Source organism: Poecile atricapillus, chromosome 10, assembly GCF_030490865.1.
Source record: "Poecile atricapillus isolate bPoeAtr1 chromosome 10, bPoeAtr1.hap1, whole genome shotgun sequence".
NCBI classification, from domain to species: Eukaryota; Metazoa; Chordata; class Aves; order Passeriformes; family Paridae; genus Poecile; species Poecile atricapillus.
Genome location: NC_081258.1, coordinates 4,682,625 through 4,701,950, shown reverse-complemented (window position 1 = coordinate 4,701,950; position 19,326 = coordinate 4,682,625). Strand labels below are relative to the sequence as shown.

Here is a 19,326-nt window from a genome sequence, read left to right as displayed (position 1 = left end):
TATCTTCTCTTAAAAATCCTCATGGCAGAATTCATCAGCACAGAGGAGACGAGTGAGGAATAGAGTTAAGCAACAAAGAAGCAAAAATTAATTTGATCCCATAAGAAAGAGACATAAGAAGCCACATAATAGGGAAAATGTGCAGAAGACATTTAGGAGTAGACAGATTTAGGGGTAGCAGTTGAGAGGACCAAAGCTGCAGAAGGAGTTTAAAGGAAAACATATAACTAAATCTGAAATACTGAAACCAGCACCTAACCATCACCTGTACTGTGTTAATCAGTTCATTCTTTTCCACAGACAGCTCTTTGCATGGTTTAATCTCTAGTAACCACAAAAAGATTAAAGGATTCACTCTTGTGGGCATGTAACTGTTAAGGGAACCTCCTTGTGACCATTTGTGGGACTGTCAGGCACACTCCCACCACCCCACACTGTCACTGCTGGGATCCAGATCCCCTCTTGACTCCCCACACCCCACTCACAGCCAGAGCAGGTCTCCTCACTGCTTCCAGCACAGGTTTCCCTTGGCAGAGTCTCAGACATCTCATTCCATAAAGCCATTTATTCCCAGCACAGTAACACAGCCTGAGCCTGTGCCTCTGAGGAGGGACCCCACAAAGGCTGGGGTCCCTGGGCTTTTATCCCCCCACAGCCTGAGCACAGAGAAGCTCTGGCTCTTCTTCCTGAGCCCTGGGCTCCTGCTCTGACTCTGGCTGTCCCACACCCAGCTGTGCCACAGGTCCTCATCCCTTGTCACCCAAAGGGTCACAGGTCACATTGTCCTGTCTCTCTGGGCTCCCACACAGAGCCCAACCTGCAGTTTGCAAACCAAGCTGCCTGTACCAGGTGTGTCCCTCAACACAAGCAGAATGAACCATGGTTTCTGGGATTTAAACAGGAGGCAAAAGCCCTGCGCACTGGCCACGCTTTTCAGGAGCCAGAACGTAAAGGCAATAAAACATCTGGGCAAATGTCTAAGGGAAAGCCACTCAGGGCAGTTCTTCAGTCAGGCTGGACAGTTTAATTCCTGAAAACAAAGGCTGCAGAAAACTAGAACCTCCTTCAAAAGAGTGTGTCAGCAGTGGGAAAGTAAAGGAGGGAACAGCACCATCCAAAATGTCTCAGTTCATACAGGTCTCACAACACAACTAATGCTGTTTCTCACCAATAGCATGAATTTGTTCTGAACAAGCACTAGCCAGACACTTGCCTATGAATGAGAACAGAAAATGTATTTCTTCTGAATAAAAACCCAACTAAATGAAAAACCCCACAAAAATTTCACAAAAAAAACCCCAAACTGGTCTTTTGCCTGTTAAGCACACATAGAAGAATCACATTCCCCACTGGCTAATGCTTTTCTTCTCCTTGTTTTGCTAGAATGAAAAGGTTAAATTCATATTTTGGAGCATTAGGATTACAAATGCTTAAAATTATCCACACACATTTAAAATCTGATCACTTTTAGAAAGATCAGCCAGTCTGAGCCTTAGGATCTTCATCCCTATTTCAGGTGAAAATGCAGAAGCAGTAACACTCCATTTAGCCACACCAATCCTACCTTGGAAGATTCCTACCTAAGCCAGTGGCTGAGGGATGATACAAATAAATAACTTTGTCATGATGACAAGCAGGAAACTGCCCAAAATTCCCTCAGGTTAGAGCACAAATTTAGATGCAGGTACCTCACCAGCACAAAGCTCTGAAATAGTGAATTACAGTTTGTCAAAAGTCGCTGTTTATAAAAGTGTTGCTAAATCAGGGCATATTTAGGATCTACCACACTGGGAATCAAGAAGTAAAAATCCAGTATGATGGCTTATGAGTAGTAAGCAAATTTAATGGCAATTAAATGGTCTGGTCATTGCCCTGCAGATGGAGAGGAGAGCCTTGCACAAGCCCTGGGAAGCAGCCAGCCCAGGAAGAGGAAATGTTCTTGCAAGAACAATTCCGACATATTTATTTTCCTGCAAGAGATCAGCAGTCCATTAATAAGACTGTCAGTGAAGGCATCGTAATGACACACTTTGTATTTGCATTTGCTGCTTGTGTCTGTCTCCAACAGATTTCAGTTATTTTACAACAGAGATTTTGTCTATTGCTGTCTTGAAAAAAAATCTAAAAATGCCCATTTCCCCCTGTTTGACAGTTCCATAAGCAAATTTAATTTCTGCTTGAGGAGCTTAAAAATAATTTCACTAAAATAAGCGAAGATAGTAGTCTATGAAATTAAGTCCTTGTTTTATGTAAATGTCAAATAATTATATTAGGAATGCAAAAATAAGCCATCAGCAGGAACATAAATGCTTAGAACAAGACTGGCATTATTATTTTCATAGCCATAGTCTGATAAAAGGCAATTTTACAATAGCAGTAGATGCTGAGGCTCCCATGAAGTCTAATGACAAGGCTGATTTCTTACAAAATTCTTGAATATAATTATGTTTCAAAAAACTGAAAATGCAACAGGCAGACTTCATGCTCTTGTGGCTTAGTAAAGTGCAGTTCTGGCAACTTTACTCTGACACGCACGTAAAGGAGATATAAAAATGAACTGGAGGAGAGTCTTGCAAAATTATTCCTTTTATCTTGTTCCTTTTTGACTTTTTGGAGGAAACAAATTGTTAAATGACTTCGCTTTACATCTTACTATTCCAGTGTCTGAGGGTGTTGGATCATAAACTAATAATTCTGCTTTCCATGCTGTTGGTAAATCTCATGATCTGAGAAAATTAATATGGACATTTTATATATTTTTCCTTTATTAAAATTATTAACTGGTTAGATATTAAACTGAAAAAGTATGCCTGATGGAACCACACCTTCCTTTCTTTCCTGATGTGCTTGGCTTCCCTGCAAGCAGAAAGCATTTCTGCTAATTTATTGAAGTATTGTTTGGCTGCAGGATGGAACAGTGAGAGGGCACTGTGGGCACTGCTGGCAATGAAATCCCCCATTGCTGAGGTGGGTCAGGGGAACACGGGGTACAAGGATTGTAAGTCCAAGGATTGTCAGGTCACACCCAGACCCACCTTTCCCAATCAGGTGTGTCACACATTCCTAATATATTTGGTTTTGAAAGCAAGTGCCACAGGAATAATATTAAACAAAAATGGCCAAATAAGCATATTTTATCGCTCAATTTATTCTGTTCATGAAACTGAGCTTCAAATGCTCTGTACCACAATGCTGTACTGTTCAAAGCAGAAATTCAGGGACAAAGCAAACATCTCATCAGGCAATTCTCTCCATGCAGGAGTGAGCAGCACCCATCACCAGGCTCTGGAGACAGATGTTCCTACACTGCTGGCTCCAGCACAAATGGGTTCTGCTCCACGCTGAGTACAGAACTGAGGCATCAGCAGAGACGTTCCAGGGTCTGTGTTCCAGTCCAGGACACGACACAGGGTGCCAGCCCCACCCTCCCCACCTGCTCCCTTGCCTCGATCCACTTGTGTCAAATGCATTGTCTAAAATACAGTGCTAATATGAATAATAAATTACACTGTCGTGTGGGATCCTGTCAGCAGCTCCAAATTAATTAAGAATTCTCCTTGATGAAAATCTCTGACCCGTATTGCCAGGCAGGGCAGCTCTCCTGCCTCAGGTGTGCAGAGCAGCCACCAGGGCTCTGTGGACCTGAACAATGCAGGTTCTTGTTGAGAGCTGGGTGTGAGTAAACTCATCCATATGTATCCAACAGCACTACTTTCATGCAACATTACCCCTGTGCTTAATCATTTATGGCTCTGAAACATAATAGCACTCAGAATTAAGAACGTCTGGGTTGAGCCTTCAATTTACTTTTACAATAGTAAAGCTTTAATTTTTTCTGTCTTAATAGAGCTAATTATAAGGCTTTGGTTTAGGCTTTTTAAACCATTTTTTAATGGTTACCCTGCATACCCTGTACATATGTGCTCATCTATCTCTTCAGAATCTCTATCATCATATTCACTGGAAAAAAAAAAATGCAGTTGTGAAAACCAAAAGAAATGGAGCTTGCACAAAAAATTAAGCTTTCTTTCCAAAACTCTCTAACTTGAACACCCAGTATATTTTATTTTACTGAATTATGTAAGGTTTCCACTGCACAGCCTGTTAAAATCAATTATAAACCCAACAGAACAGTCAGAGTACACAAACACTTACTGGTTTCAGTGGCTACAATAGTGATGTTGTGCCATGTGCTGGTTTCTCTGTCCAGGGGTGTTGCCAGAGTTATTTTCCCATCCTCTGCGTTGATGTTGAACTGCCTCTCAAGGTCAGTGTGGCGATCAATGGAAAACCTGCAAAACAGACATCCCTGTAATCTACTTAATGAAGTTGGTGTAATCCATACAGTCACAGAGACAATTTAGGAAGCCCTCTGAGAGCTGCAGTTTTATAGCCAAATGGATTGAGAAGCTCAATAGCATAATAATTTAGAAGACAAAATGACAAACTGAGGCTAAAAAAACTTAATAATTATTGCCCAAGGAGTAATTAGCTGTATACCCAGTGTGAAGGTCGTAAAGTGCCCTCAGGTTCACTGGGTAGCATCTCTGAAAAACGGTGCTGATCAAGAGTTAATTACACAATCCATCACATTTATTGGACAGTTTCTATGGTATTTCACAGTAACTGATGATAATTTCAGCAGTAATGTATTAAGCCACAAAAGTGGTGGACTTTGTGATTATTTTAAAAAAGGGCTGAATAATATTATTTTACCAATAAATTTCAGATCAACGAAGCGTGAACGATTCATCAAGCACATTATTTGCTTATGGTTCAAGCAGCTCCTTGGGCAGAGCACAGTGAATCACCATTTTTCCCTATAAAACACTGAAAACACTGGAAGCTCAATTCTTTTATGGGTTGACATCAGTGATTTTTAACCAAAGAAGTTCCATCTGACAGGTAGTCAGAGTTTGCAAATGTGAATATCCAGGTAAATTCTGCAGCCCAAGTAGGGGGAGCCTGACAAGGAGCCAGAGCTGCAGTGGATTGCTCTGTGCATTAGGCAGGGAGATGATTTAAAGCTCAGGTCCAGATCTCCAGAAAGCTTTTATGTTTGTCCATTTGAACAGAGTTATTTTATTAATGAGTTATTTGCAAAAGAAACTAAATCACAAAATTGAGCCTTCAGTTTCTTGACAGGAAAGGTAGGGAAAGAGGGAGCTGAGTGATAAACTATTGATATGGTTTAACAGAAATTGACTTCAAGGGGTTTTACTGAATCCTAATTGTGGATTTATATAAAAGCCTTTTAAGCCTTTGTGTCTGTATTACAGAAGCTACCAGCACACACTGGCAGTTTTTACATCTGTTCTGCATTACAGCAAGGCACAATAGATAGGTGAGTTAGGATTTGGTATCAGACTCAATTACCTTATGGAGTGGCCAGAAAAGTGACTCCAGACTGCCACTTTCTCATCACTTTTCTACCTTTTGCAAGCACGTTGTTAAAACTCCCCAACAAAAGAACATATTTTACTACAGCGAGAATGGCACAGTTATCCAAAAATCAGCTATTCCATTCTGGTTTGTGCTTTATCAGAAGCAATTTCCAAAAAATATTCTGATTTGGAAGTCTCTTTATACACTACAGTAAATATATTCCAATGAACTCAAACTCATTCCAGCCTAACACAATCGATTTTAATAGACAGAGCATTAGCATCTGATTTCAAAGCTTAGGATTATTGTGTTCATCTTTTTTTTTATTATTATTTTATTATTTCAATATCAGATATTTTCATATTTAGAATGAAAGTCACATTGCAATTGGATTATTTGTGCACTGCATTCTGTAAGATACAGCTCACTTTCAAAGAGAACTCTAAATAATGAAAACTTCACAAAATCTCCAAGTTTAAGCATTTAAATACTGCATTTGTAGAGATAACCTGATCACACAGGTAAGGTACTTAACAAATAATAGATTTAGGAGGGAAAACCCCAGTTTAACTAGGAATGGGATTTGTTAGATATTTACTTGCCTTGTTTGAAACTCAGAGAAAAGCTGGTTTTACTCATTGAAAAATTATTAGCTTGGTAGGAAGAGTACCAGAAAAATATGAAGTCAAATTCCAAATATTTGTGCCTAAAGCTGGGCACATGCAACTATATTTAGACATTTAAGTAAACTGATTTTCTCATGAGCTCCACATACTCAGTTCTCAATGGTTTAATGGGAACTGCACTCAACTCAGCATTTCTGAAAATCAGGTCACTTGTGTGGAAGAATAAAGCTGTAGGTACTTAACTTCAGGCAATCATTTTTGAAAATGGATCTTAACCATATTTTGATGTCTCCCTAGTTCCAATTAAAGTATTAGAAGTAAAATTCTAGTACTAGTGAAGTTAGTAAAAAATACCTTACAGCCTTTCACAGGTTTAAGATTTCACTCAAGAAAATGTAAGAAAAGACAGCAATCAGCTCTTTTTAAGAAGTCATCCCTTAAAACTGTCTTTTCATTCTTGACTTTTATGTAATGATGCTGAAAGAACTCTACTGATATCAAACATATATGAAATTTTCACAGTCCACAAACAAAATAAAATGTGAAATGCTCATATGCTATTCAGCTGACCTGGGCTTGACACAAATTCCACTGAGGGAAGAGAGAGTTTTTCTCTAAGGATCAATCTTGCCTTAAACTTCCACTCACGGCCTTCCTGCCATGCAGGTCTTGAAGTTATAAAAGAGGGAGTGACACATTTGTGAGTTTATTATATCACATTTTATCTCATCCCAGCAGTATTTACTCACAACACAAACCCAGCAACTCAGGGGGAAATGTTTTTAACATAAGTTGCATGTCTTTGCAGGAAAACAAAGAGGTAAAACCCTCTCCTGATTTTAATGTGATAAATATTTGTTACAAAACCAAAAAATAAAATCTGCAGTGTCATAAACCTGGGAAAACTAATTGTACATTTGCAGTTTCCTTTTCATGATAATGGTGTTGTAACTCTTTTTAATGGGAATGCATTGTCAGATCCATAAAACATACATAAAACATATATTTCTCTAAAAATGAGAAAAGAATATCTTGGGAAATAATATCTTTGAAATTGCCATAAAGCCAGCACAGGTTATTGGGAAGTTTGGGTTAGTTTATGACTCTGCTATGACAATTATAGGAACAACCCCACAGTGGTTTAACAGAAGCCTGGAAATGATTGTCAGTCCTGCTCCTGCACTGTTGCTGTTATGACTTTATCTGATCTTCTCTTTATTTGCACCAATGTAAATAGGAGCAGAAACCCTGTTTCTGTTGTGCCTGCTGAGATTTGAACCCCAGCTGACACCCCAGCAGTGGTAAATCTCCATTTCTATTAATGCCAGGTGGATTGGACAGGGTACTTAGTGACAGATAAACAACTGCACCATTGGGGAGGCACAAAATATTGGATCTGGGTTTTTAAGACCTGCTGTGAATTAAGAAAATGATCAAGTGCTGCCAAAGATGAAATCTCTGCTGAAAGGAATGGGAAAACCTGCTCCAGTGAATCTTCTCTCTCCACAGAGGAAGCCACTGAAGGGCAGTGATTTATAGGAGGGCAGTTGCACTGCAGGAAGAAACATTATAACTCATGCTTTTTGCTATGTGCCTGGAACATGTTTTATCCAAAATAATGCACTGCTGATAAAGAAAGCATGGTTATAAAGTAACACCAGGAGTATGTGATTGTAAAAGATTTTAAAATCATAGAAAATTTGGGGAGTTAGAAAGAAAGTTAGGCTTGACAAGCCCTGGGAAAAGTGTTAAAAGTAGTCCCTGGGAAATTTTAGGCCTTGTGCTTCCTAAGATCAGGTCAAACTGCACTTGTGTAGTCAGTATATGATAAATTATATAATTGTTAGATGTGATTAGATATAATTATTGTTTAAAGAATCATGAGAAACTATGTTAGGGGTTTGGGGGGATCACAAGAAATCCATGCTTGGGTAAAATCAATGCATACAATGGAACAAGGTAAGTTTAATAATTAATGTGAAAGTTATAAAATGATAAGAGTATAAAACATGTTGAACTCAAAGCAAGTTGGGTCAGATTTGGGTCTGTGTATCCCTGAGCTCTTCAATAAAGCACCTTCATATAATCATTCATGATTCTGTGTTCCTGAACACTAACACAGGGAGTGAGCACTGCTGGAACCCACAGCCTCTGCCAACAGGGGATGATGCTGCCAGGCTGGAGCTGTTCCCAGGATGTGCCACCCTGCCCACACCAGCCACAGCAAAGGCTCCCAGCTGAGCTGGACTCACTGGGCCCCTTTCCCAAAGGAGAGGCATGCATCCAGATGTGGCCTGACACGCCGTCCCAGAATTACTGGGCTGGAACACAACAAATCACAGACCATCTTTGCAATTAGTACCCAACTCTGGAAAGCATTTGCACCATCAGCCTCGAAAATAGGAGGCCCTTAAGCAGCGTGCACTGCACAATGGCAGCTAAGGATCAAAAAGAGATTCTGCTGCTTATTTTAAAGCTGATGGATTAGAGAAAATATCATAGAACCACAGAATATTCTGACCCACAAGGATCATCGAATTTCAGCTCCTGGCTCTGCCTGAGAATTCAGGACAGTCCCAAAAATCCACCTATTCCATTCCTGCTTGTAAACCTATGAGAGGCTCTGTGCCTTTAGATCAAATGAGAGAAAGTTCACACAATGCTTCATCTTTTCTAAGCAAGCATTAAAACCAAACTACTGGTGAACTGGGGAGAAATGAGGATGAACAATTTTTTTTCCCTTAAAAAAAAAAAAAAGTTCAAAGAAAATCATTGAATAGTCTGGGTTGGAAAGGATCCTAAAGATCATTTCATTCCAACCTCTGCCTTGGGAAGGGTCACCTTCCACTAAGACCACAGGCTTCTTTCCAAGCTCTGTTTTATAATAATTTTTCTAAATTCTTTAACATTTTATCCTTTGACTCAATTATCAAATTCTTCCCATGTGCAGAGATATCCAAGTTTGATTTCATTTGTGGCACTGCAATCCTCTGAACGTGTGGAGCCTTTGTGTGTCAGACTAATGCAAAGCAGACAGTATTGGGAGCACAGAAGGTGATTCATATTTTGTTTGTGCTGCCTGGGTTTTTATAACAAATGTACACAGTAGCTCTGTCTAAGCAAAATATTGATAGAACAGATATCTATTGAAAAAATGTAATTTCCTTGAAATTACATTTGTTGTTGGCTGCTAAAATTCTGTTTTGAAGGAGGAAAAAAAAAGGCCACACTAACATTAAAACAGTCCATCACTTTTAGAGCAGCTTGTTATCATTTTTCCGAATTTTAACTAAAGTTTAATATTTATGAAATGGTATCACAGAAAATATGCATAAAACCTGCCTTATATACATCATACAATAACCTGAAATATAATTCTAATCAATAAAGCAGTGTTTGAATATATTTCTGTTAGAACCTGCTAGGTTCCTATTTTATTCCAAACTGGAAAGAAAGGAATTGTATTCCTGCTCCCTACTCCAACTAGTATTTTTCCTCTTTTAATAGTAGAATTACTAACTTGAATTTTCTTCTGTCCTTATAATATTTTTTATGCAAAAAATTAAAAAAAAAATAAGAATTTGAGCTTTCTAGAGCTCTCCCACAAGAATCCAAATTAATCAGGTAAGCAAACAAGAGCAAAAAAGTTGCACAGAAAATTGAGCTCTGTACATTCTTTAATTAGCTATTAAGCTAAAATTTTAGAAAATATTAAATCTTATGAAGTACTGTATCTATTATTTAAAGAAAATATAGAAATCATATTCATAAATTACCTTTTTGTTTAAATGTAATTAATTTTGGCCAGTTCAGTTTCATGTATGCTAAGTGTTTTTATATGAATAAGCATTCTAATTCAGTTTAGAAACACGAAGTATTTTTGGTTTTAAAAGTTTGAAGGTCTCTTGATTTCAAAAATAGTGAAAAAGTGGAAATTAGGTAAGTCTTTTACTCAGATCCATTTATTGGGCTTGGACAGAATAAAGAGGCTAAGTTTAAGAACAGAGGTAGGTTTGTAAATGGTCTAAATTATTAAGAGTTTGTGGCAGATGAGAAAAGAATTCCAGGGAAGAACAAGAGTGGGAAAACAGGAAAGGTAAAAGGGAAGCAGGGGGAAGCCATGCTGGGATGAGGAGCACAGGGGATGGGGAAGAGGCAGAGGAGCCAGGACCAAGCCAAGAGCAAAGCAGAGCAGGGCAGAGGGAAGGAGCTGAGGTTCAGTTGAAAGGGAAATTGCTATGGAGCTGGAATACAGGGAGGAGAGCCAGGTTGCTGTCACCATGGCTGGTCTCACACACCTTTCAGAGGATCCTTTTTGTACCAGCAGTGCCTTTTTCACAGACACCAATGGGCAGCAGCAAAAAAATCAGGGCTGGAGCCACTCCTTCAGCTGTGACAGATCAAACCCGGCCATTCTATGGTATTTTTGTTTAGAAATGTATGGTAGATGATGCTGTGTTTACCTACTTTTGAAAGTCTGATTTAGAAATGGGAATCATAGAGGATATTCTGAGTGGGAAGGGACCCACAAGCATTATTGAGTCTGACTCCTGGCCCTGCAGACCCCCCAGCAATCCCCCTGGGCATCCCTGGAGCGCTGGCCAAAGGCTCCTGGAGCTCTGGCAGCCTCCTGCCTATCCCTGGGGAGCCTGGGCAGTGCCAGCACCTCTGGGGGAAGCTGAACCTTCCCTGATCTCCAGCCTGAGCCTGCCCCAGCTCCAGCCTGGGTGCTGTCCCTGCCCCAGAGCAGACAGTGGAGCTGCCCCTTGGAAGCAAGTTGTGTAAAACTCAAACATACTCTCCAACATCTTCACACACAAGTTCTAAAGCATCCAGACATGCTGGCAATTCTGAATTTCTAATTCTGAAGATATCTATACTATGATATGCATCATGTAGGGCCTCTATGTAATGGTTTCAAGTCCAGCTCTGCAAGAAACCCGATGGAAGTGACAATGATTAGAAAATGATAGTGATAGAAAATGATGGATTATAACAGCTAACATCATCCTCCTGATGCTGCAGACTACTTGTCTGGCTTAAATTCCCCGAGGCAGCAATGCACAGTGATGATTACTAGCAAATAGAGTCTCCCCACATATACTTTTGCTATGAATTTCACATTTTGGTGTTGGTTTTCCTAATGCTTTTAGCAGGCGGTACTACACAGAGCAGAATGTGCTTTGGAACACTCACCACGCCATGCAATCACCACCAAGGGGGAGTGGAACATGTGTGCTCATCAAATTAGATAAAACCCACTGATCTGATCAAACTGGAATAAAAGATTTTGTTCAAATCAGATCAAAAAGGGAAAATATTATAAACTGAAGACGCGAAAGTCATATGGGTATAATCATCTCTGACTTTGTATCTGTACACCACAAATGGCTTTAGACAAAGGAATACAAAATATGTTTTGACAACCTTACAACTGCATGGCACAAACTCAGTATTGTTAGAGCAGACACTACTGGATTATTTAAATTCACTGCAGAGATACACTCTGATGATTCAAGCCCATCCAATCTCATTTCTCATAAGAACCACTCACATTTCCTATTTTCACTGCATTCCTCTGTTTCATAAGACTACTATGGCAAGGAGTATTTTGGGGATTTTGAAAATGATCTGAACTGATAAATCTAACATCATAAACCAAATGCTGTCCAGGCACTTTCACAGAAGCAGAACAGCATGAAAACAGTCACACAATGAGTGGGGAAATACACTTGGGATCTGCCAGCAGTGTTCCCAAAAAACACATTCAAGCAGCCCTACCTTATAGGGCTGGAAGACACATCGGGGTCATGGGCTGTCACCTGCCCCAGCACAGAGTTGAGAGCAGCATTTTCATGTACTTCCAGAAGGTAGGTGGGTGAGGAGAAGACTGGTGGCTCATCAGCATCCTCCACCACGATCTTCACGGTTGCTGTGTCCTTGAAGGGGCCCCCGCTGAGGAAGCGAGGGTCGATGTGAATGTTGGCTGCCTCCACCTTCAGAGTGTAGGACTTTTTGGTCTCAAAGTCCAGTGGCTGTTGAGAAGGACAAAGAGAAATGGCTTTTATTAATGGCCACAATAAGTGATAGCAATGCTGATGGATGGGAGTTATGTGCATTTTTAAGCACACAAAATGCAGTCATTTGCCTCTCCCAGAAACCCAACCTCCAGATTTTCTAGGCACATATTGGTACCCGTTTATTTACCAGACTCAGAGAAAACAGCACTGTTTTCTTGTTTTTTACAAGAATTTGCTGAAATAGTCTCTCTCATGAATTTTACTGTTACAATTACATATCAGACAAATACTACAAATTTGTTGGGGATGACATGAGTTGCATACCAATAATGCACTTCATCAGTGCTTTACTGGCTGGAGATAAGAAAAAAAAATTAAACTGGCTCCACAAAGAATAAATATTTTATTACTTCCAGAACAATGTGAGAAATGCAAAGAACTAGAAATTATAATTTGCTGGACAGGAGAGGTAAAATGTAGAGCTAATCATATAAGAAAGTACTTCAATATTCTTGCACTACAAGTACCTCTGTATTTCAGTTTATAGGAGTAAATGAGGTAGATATCTCTCAGGAATTTCTTAAAACTGTAGCAATTTCTACTTCTGTATCTTTTCTCTTTTTTTCTTTTTTTTTTCTTTTCCCACAGACAGAATCATAAAACAAATTACTTTATTCTATCAATACACCTGCCATGTCACCACTGTTTTTACTATTTTACAGTTCCATATTAACTCATAAAGGATGAAAACTCAGTGGATTTAAGGGACTGAAATACCAAATAAACCCCAAATCTGTGACACTTTTGAGTGTTAGACTTTTTCATTATGGGAGATTCAAGTTTGTGTCTTGAAGCACATCAGTATATTCACTATATAATTCTCTTGTGTCTCACAATGATTCAAATTTCAAAGATGCAAATTGCCAAGCATTGGAATGATATTAAGATTTGCATTATAATGTCTCAGGGATAAAAAGAAGAGGACATAGACACTCTGAATCTGCAATGCAAATACCAGCAAGAGCACAAACAGGAATCTTCAGGAAGTCTGTCAAAGCCTTCAATATGTGTATTTTCAAATTCTGTTGATTTTTTTCAGGTATGAATCAAGCTCTAATGGGATTTGCTCTTTCTCACAAATTCTAGTAAACACAAGAAAATCTTGCTTCTTTTGCAGCTCTTAAATTAGTAAGCTTTTGAAATTATGCATGGGGATTTATAAATCAGCATATTCACAATTTGCCAATCATGGCTCCTGTAGCACTTTTGCAACTGCTTTTCATTTGCTTTACAGAAATGACAGCACCCCAATACATTTAGTCATGCCTAATCAGAATATCATATTGAAAATTTACTCAGCATTGTCTAAAGCCCATGATTTTATGCTGAAGAAAATCTGTTGGTGAGCAGTACCCTCCATACATCATCTACTGGAGTAGAACCAAAATTATTATTGCTGTCAAAATGAAAATATGAAACAACATTACAGTTGAGATTCAGTTATAAAATAAAGCCAGGGGAACTGGGGCAAAAGGCTAATTGCCTCAGCTTACAGGAGAGGCCACAGCATACAATAAATAACAGTAAGGAAGAGCTGGGATGTATATCATAATTTTCTCTTTAGAAAAACAAATGTAAATTTAGATAAATATACATCAGTTTATTATAAAGCTACAGAGCTGACCTACTCACTGAGAAAGAGAAAATACAAAGTTTTGACAGGCAATCTGCCTGACCTCTTTAATGACAGGTACAAGTGGAATATTAATTACCTGTGCTCATTGGATTCACCTTTTCTCCCTGGAATATCATGGTTTGGGTTTTGTTTTGTTTTGTTTTTTTAATAAAAAAGATTCATTTAGAGTGATCCATGCTAAGCAGTTAAAACCCTCTGCTGCTGCTATAAATTATATTCATATCCTTTTTCAGAACACAGCATGAGGAACAGCTTTTTCTCTTTCCCCAGAAAATAATGGCAGCTAAATCTGCAATTAATGTTTCCCTGGCTTTACTAGAGGAGTTTTGTTCTGTGCTGCCTCTCCCCATACTTCTGTACATAATTGGGTGGTGCTTTTGTTGTGTACATGCAAATACCTCACCTTGTACACACATCAAGACTGTACAAGCATAGAAAAGGTAACAGGGTTTTCTTCAGGGCCCAAATTTGGCACTTGTCACATTAAACTACTGATCTCCTTAATAAAATTCACTGAAATCCCTTTTCTTTGAGTGAAGACAGTTCAACATAAGAAAAGGTAGAAGACTGAGCTCTCACATATCAGGTAATTTAATTAATGCACTGTGATTTATTTTTCTCTGAACAGCTACACAGGAAATCAAAGAACTGAGAGAAGATATTTGATGAATACTCAGCCAAGATTTTACACAAGTTTAAAACACCACAGAAGTGGAATGTAATCTACTCTTCTTTGGAACCAAGGAAGCAAAACCAGCGTGATGTGACCACATGGGAGACAGGACAAGATTAACACATTTCCAGCACCCATGGATGCCTCCCCAGCTGTCAGCTCAATGAAAATTCAGAGGAACATGGCCAATACATCCCTTTTCATCACTCTACTGGCTTGACACCTCATCCATAGATGAAAGAATCCCTGGAAATCCAGCATCTTCTCACAGAGCAAAGTCTGGCTGGGTAGCTGTATGTACAATAAACATTTATGTTTTTAACAGAGACATGATTTACCTTTCTCACTCTAATAATGCCGTCCTGAGTTTGGGCATCTGTAGTAATCTCAAATACATCCATTCCATCTCCTTCAATAATATCATAGGATGATTTAGCATTTTCTCCAATATCCAGGTCATTTGCTTTCACCCTTCCTATTGGTTCACCAAGAGCAACATCTTCCATTACTGAGAAGTGATACAGACCTTCCAAATAAGAGGAAAAGACTAAACATTACAGCTGGTCCCAGTGTCCCCTGTGTGCTCTTCAATGTTTACACGTCCCCAACGCCAACTCTTGAGATGTGCCACTGATCCAACCCCCATTTACACAAGTTATTGACTGAAAGCAGCAGAGCATGGTCCTCACACAAGAATATTCACTGTACTGTAGGTGAGTGTCCTTTCCTTTCCAGCAGTCTCCTGCTTCTTCCTTGCAGGGATGTTTTGTTTTGGCAAACACAAATATTGAGCTCCTTTCAACACTGCAGAACTTACCTTTTTATACAGATATTTTATTGACAAGGAGTTACAACTGAACCAAGAAACTTTGGCTTTTACTCCACAAAAAATTGGTCTAATATGTTAAACACCTATTGTGTAAACACTTACATAACTTCAAATATTTACTACATAACTTCAAATATTTAATACTTTTTAAAATGCAATTTGATTTAGTTTGTTTAAACCCTTCCACCTCTCTTTTGTGGTAAGAAACTAATCAGAAAACATTCAAGGAAACTCCCAACATTTATTTTTTACTGGAAACAATAACTTTTCATAGCAATCATTACCGTGTTTACTATTTGTTGTAGAGTTAGACTAAAATCCATTGGAAATCGCTGTTCAAATTGTCAGCATTTTATTTTTTGTTACACATGCTTCAAAACTTTTAAACCTTTAAACCTTTATTTTAGGCAGGAATTTTATTAAGGTAAAACCCAAAATACTCATTTTTTTTGTATCTCCCTGTTCCTAACAGTACTCTAAGAACCACAAGACAGACATTTTGCACCCAAAAAATCTTTCTGGAGTCCCTGCATTTCTACCTCTTTATAACAGACACTTATTGAAGTTAAAGTTAATACATAATTTAATCAAATTAAATGCTGCTCAAGAGTTAAAATAGGCAAAATGAATTCAAGGATAATAGAAGAATAAATATAAGGATAAAGAAGAAGAATTAAAACAGTTTTGACACAGGATTCTTGCTTTGTTCTTCTGTGTCCTCCCTGTTGTTCTGTTAATCTGTTAAATGCAGGCAATAATTTAAATAAATAAAATAATTTTTTTTAAAAATCAAATAAATAAATAAAATAAATAAAGAAAATAAAATAAAATTCCAAAAACAATGTTCTGGAGCTATTGCTTTACCTGCTGTAGCTGATTGCAGTAGCAACAGTTGAAACTAGGAAGGAAACTATGAGGAATTCACAAATACATGGATTAGCTACACAATGAGGTCCCAAAGTGACTTGTTTTTAATGTTCCTAGGCTAAATTATTAGAGATAATTTGGAGATCATCAATATTCCTCAGAATATCCATAATGGCTCAGAAACAATGAGCAGCCAAAGCAATGAAGTGCCTTGGGAGACTAAATTATGCGTTCATCATTTACACTGCTGTCCACACTTTGTGGTTTGAATCTCCAGGCACAGCTGATTGCATTGTTAAGCTGAAATTTAGCTCTCAGATTTATTAAAATAGTTTACAAAGTATTAAGAAAAAAAAATAAAAATTATGATCCAGCTGACTCTTTTTACACAAATTCCTCTCCAGAATTATGAATTGTGTTGTAGTGCTGAGCTGACCAAAATATCCACACTGGGCATTTTTGAAAGCCCTGGGTTTCCACAGCAGTGCACAGTTCCTCTCATTACAATTCTGTGGTAAACTGCCAGGTTAAAAACTTTGGTGACTTATAAAATGCCTGTAAAATTATTTCAGAGAGATCACAGAAGTAGTGAAAGTTCATCTTTTTCATTTCTAAAACCCAGGAGGCTAACACTCTGAAATCAAACCATAAATATACATTTCTGTCCTGCCTGGAAACAATAACCCGATAAAACACCCTGTTTCCTGAGCTCATTACCATTTATTGTGCAAGCAGCATGTATTACATCTTATGAATTTCGATTTCATTCTAGCTAGGCTTATTGTAAGTTTGATCCTTCCTTATTTTCCTTTCCAGGCAAATGCAAACTGTGCTTCAACAGTGTAAAAAAAAAATGTCAGACCTGCTCAGCTCTTGTCTAAGGGCAGAGTCTTGGCTAATCCGTGGTGCTGGGCAGCCAGTTCACAATGCTGCCTTTTAAAAAGGCAGAATTTGTAAATAAACCCAGCTCTAATGTTCCTGTGGCTCATCATTAAAGCAATAAATACATAATACCCAGTGAGGGTACATGCAGGGCTTTTTCCTGAAGAATTTGCATAATGGTCAGTGGTTATTCCTAGAGGGAAGCTCGAATCCTGCAGGGGCTGCGACAGCTTCAGAGGCAACACCTTCCTCATTGCTGCAGGAAAACTCATCCAGGAGCAAATGTATTCCAGGGATGACAGTGCAGGTTTGCTGATGCCCCCAGTCACTGTGCCCAAAAGGAAAGGACAGTGGGAAAGGGCACTTTCAGGTCCCCAGGCTGAGCTCCTGCGCTGCCCCTGCTGATTTTCAGGTCCCATTTTTGCCATACTGGTACCATTAAAAAGCCAGGTGAGCTGGCAGAGGCAGGGCTGTGCTCCCTGAGCTGCAGCCACAGGACTCTGCAGGTATAAAAGAGACATCCCTCTGCATGCTGGTGATAGAGTTCATCCACAGCCATTGCACCGTTTGGGAAACTGTTGGAAAACATTAACACTGAGGGAAAGGCAATGCAACGGGACACAAAGGAAAAAATTTATGCATTTCCTGCTTTATGAGAGAAAACCTTTTATTGTGCAGAGTGCTTATCTGTTAAAAACCACTAAGATGAGGTAATAAAATATATGTTTTGAAAATAAGCTTTTGCCTCTGCTTATTTGTATTAGATTTCTCTCTCTCTCTCCATCTCTATGGACATTTTCTACAGGCTACAGAAGCATATTTATCATATGCTGAACACTAGGATAAACCCATTTTACTTTGTGTCTTCAGAAGAGGGCAAAAGTGGATTTCAAGTCATCTGTACATGGAAAAAAAATTAACTTTATGCTGTGTCCCTGAGCACCTTGTTAGAAAAATATGCTTCTAAGACAACAAAAATGATGCAAAATCTAGATGCAGGCCCAAAAAAAATTAACTTTAATTTTCCAGAACAAGCTGAGTAAAATAATAAGTTTCTAATAGTGTATTAGGTTGCACCTGTTCCAAATAAAATCAATCCAGTCATTATGCTCTTCTTCCCCTTTTTTTTCTTTTTGACTTCATCTTGGAAATAGACTACAAAGCTTGCAGAGAATCTCAGCAGGATGCCAAATCATTTTAACCTAGCTCAGCAAGATACCCATTGGAACCACAGTAGAAAATATGGATTTTGAATTAAAGATCAACAATTATCTAGATTCAGACTTATCTTCTTTGTTTTCTTCAGTATTGCCTAATTAGTCAAGGCTTTATTCCTTTTATCTGTTATATGTGTCTTTTACTAGTGGTGTCACTTGTCTGCGTGAGATGGAAGCAACAAAGCACACAGAAACAACTGCACTGAGAGGAAATAAATATGTTTTCAGAAGTCTCCAGGCTCTTTTGGGTATATGTAAGAGGGGTAACAAGGAAGGCAGAAATCTGCATACACTGCTGTGGACATAATTCCCTCTTTCCTAAGCTCTTAATCAGGCAGAGGACTATTAACCTTGCTCTAGTAACAGCTATATCTTTTAAATTACATTAAAAACCCAGGCAATATGCAGATAAAAAAATAATACTTGATTAAAAAAAAAAACAAAACAACAACACAATAATAACTTCTTATATAGGAGCACACATACATATAATGGCACTTACTCTGTGCAAACTTAGGAGGATTGTCATTCACATCACTGAGTGTAATTGTCACTGTTGTAGTTCCAGAGAGTCCACCCATATGTCCTCCCATGTCCTTTGCTTGGATGACCACAAAATATTCTTCTTTGGCTTCTCTGTCCATGTTGGGAAGAGCTGTTTTAATTATAGCTACAATAACGGGGGGGGAAAACAGTCAGGTACAGACACTAATTCAGTTTGCAGATGTTTTTATGGATATATGCAAATATTGGTATATAAAAATGTCAAAGGCCCGGTTAGGTTGCCTCTTAATACAAAGGATGAATAATTTGAGATTTTGAAAAAATTATATTAGAGGTCACCTACCTTGATTTAATTAGAGGTGCACTGAAACTGGTTCAAAACCCAAGAATTAATTGTAGCTGTAATACATATTTGTTTTACATTTTATTCCTGACAAACTTCTTGGTTTCTGCCCTACCTCCCACAAAAATCCATCTTTTCCCCACAGAATTCCCAAACAGAACACATAGAAAGCTGACTCTGTGAACACTGTTAACCACATCTCTTTAGAGTGTTTAAAATAATTTAAACCCAAACCCATTATTTAATCTGCTCTTGTGTATATTTAATTGAAATATGGTGGAGAG

General features: G+C 38.4%; 1 protein-coding gene across 2 annotated transcripts in view; it reads right to left on the bottom strand.

Moving 5' to 3' along the window:
* Positions 1-19,326, bottom strand: part of CDH8 (cadherin 8) — a 152,300-nt gene that overhangs the window by 48,176 nt on the left and 84,798 nt on the right. For both annotated transcript variants that reach the window (XM_058846238.1, XM_058846239.1), the window contains 4 exons: positions 18,698-18,865; positions 14,739-14,926; positions 11,793-12,046; positions 4,156-4,292 (listed from right to left, as the gene is read on the bottom strand). In XM_058846238.1, coding sequence (XP_058702221.1) covers positions 4,156-4,292; positions 11,793-12,046; positions 14,739-14,926; positions 18,698-18,865 — 747 coding nt within the window. The remainder of the gene's footprint in view (positions 1-4,155; positions 4,293-11,792; positions 12,047-14,738; positions 14,927-18,697; positions 18,866-19,326) is intronic.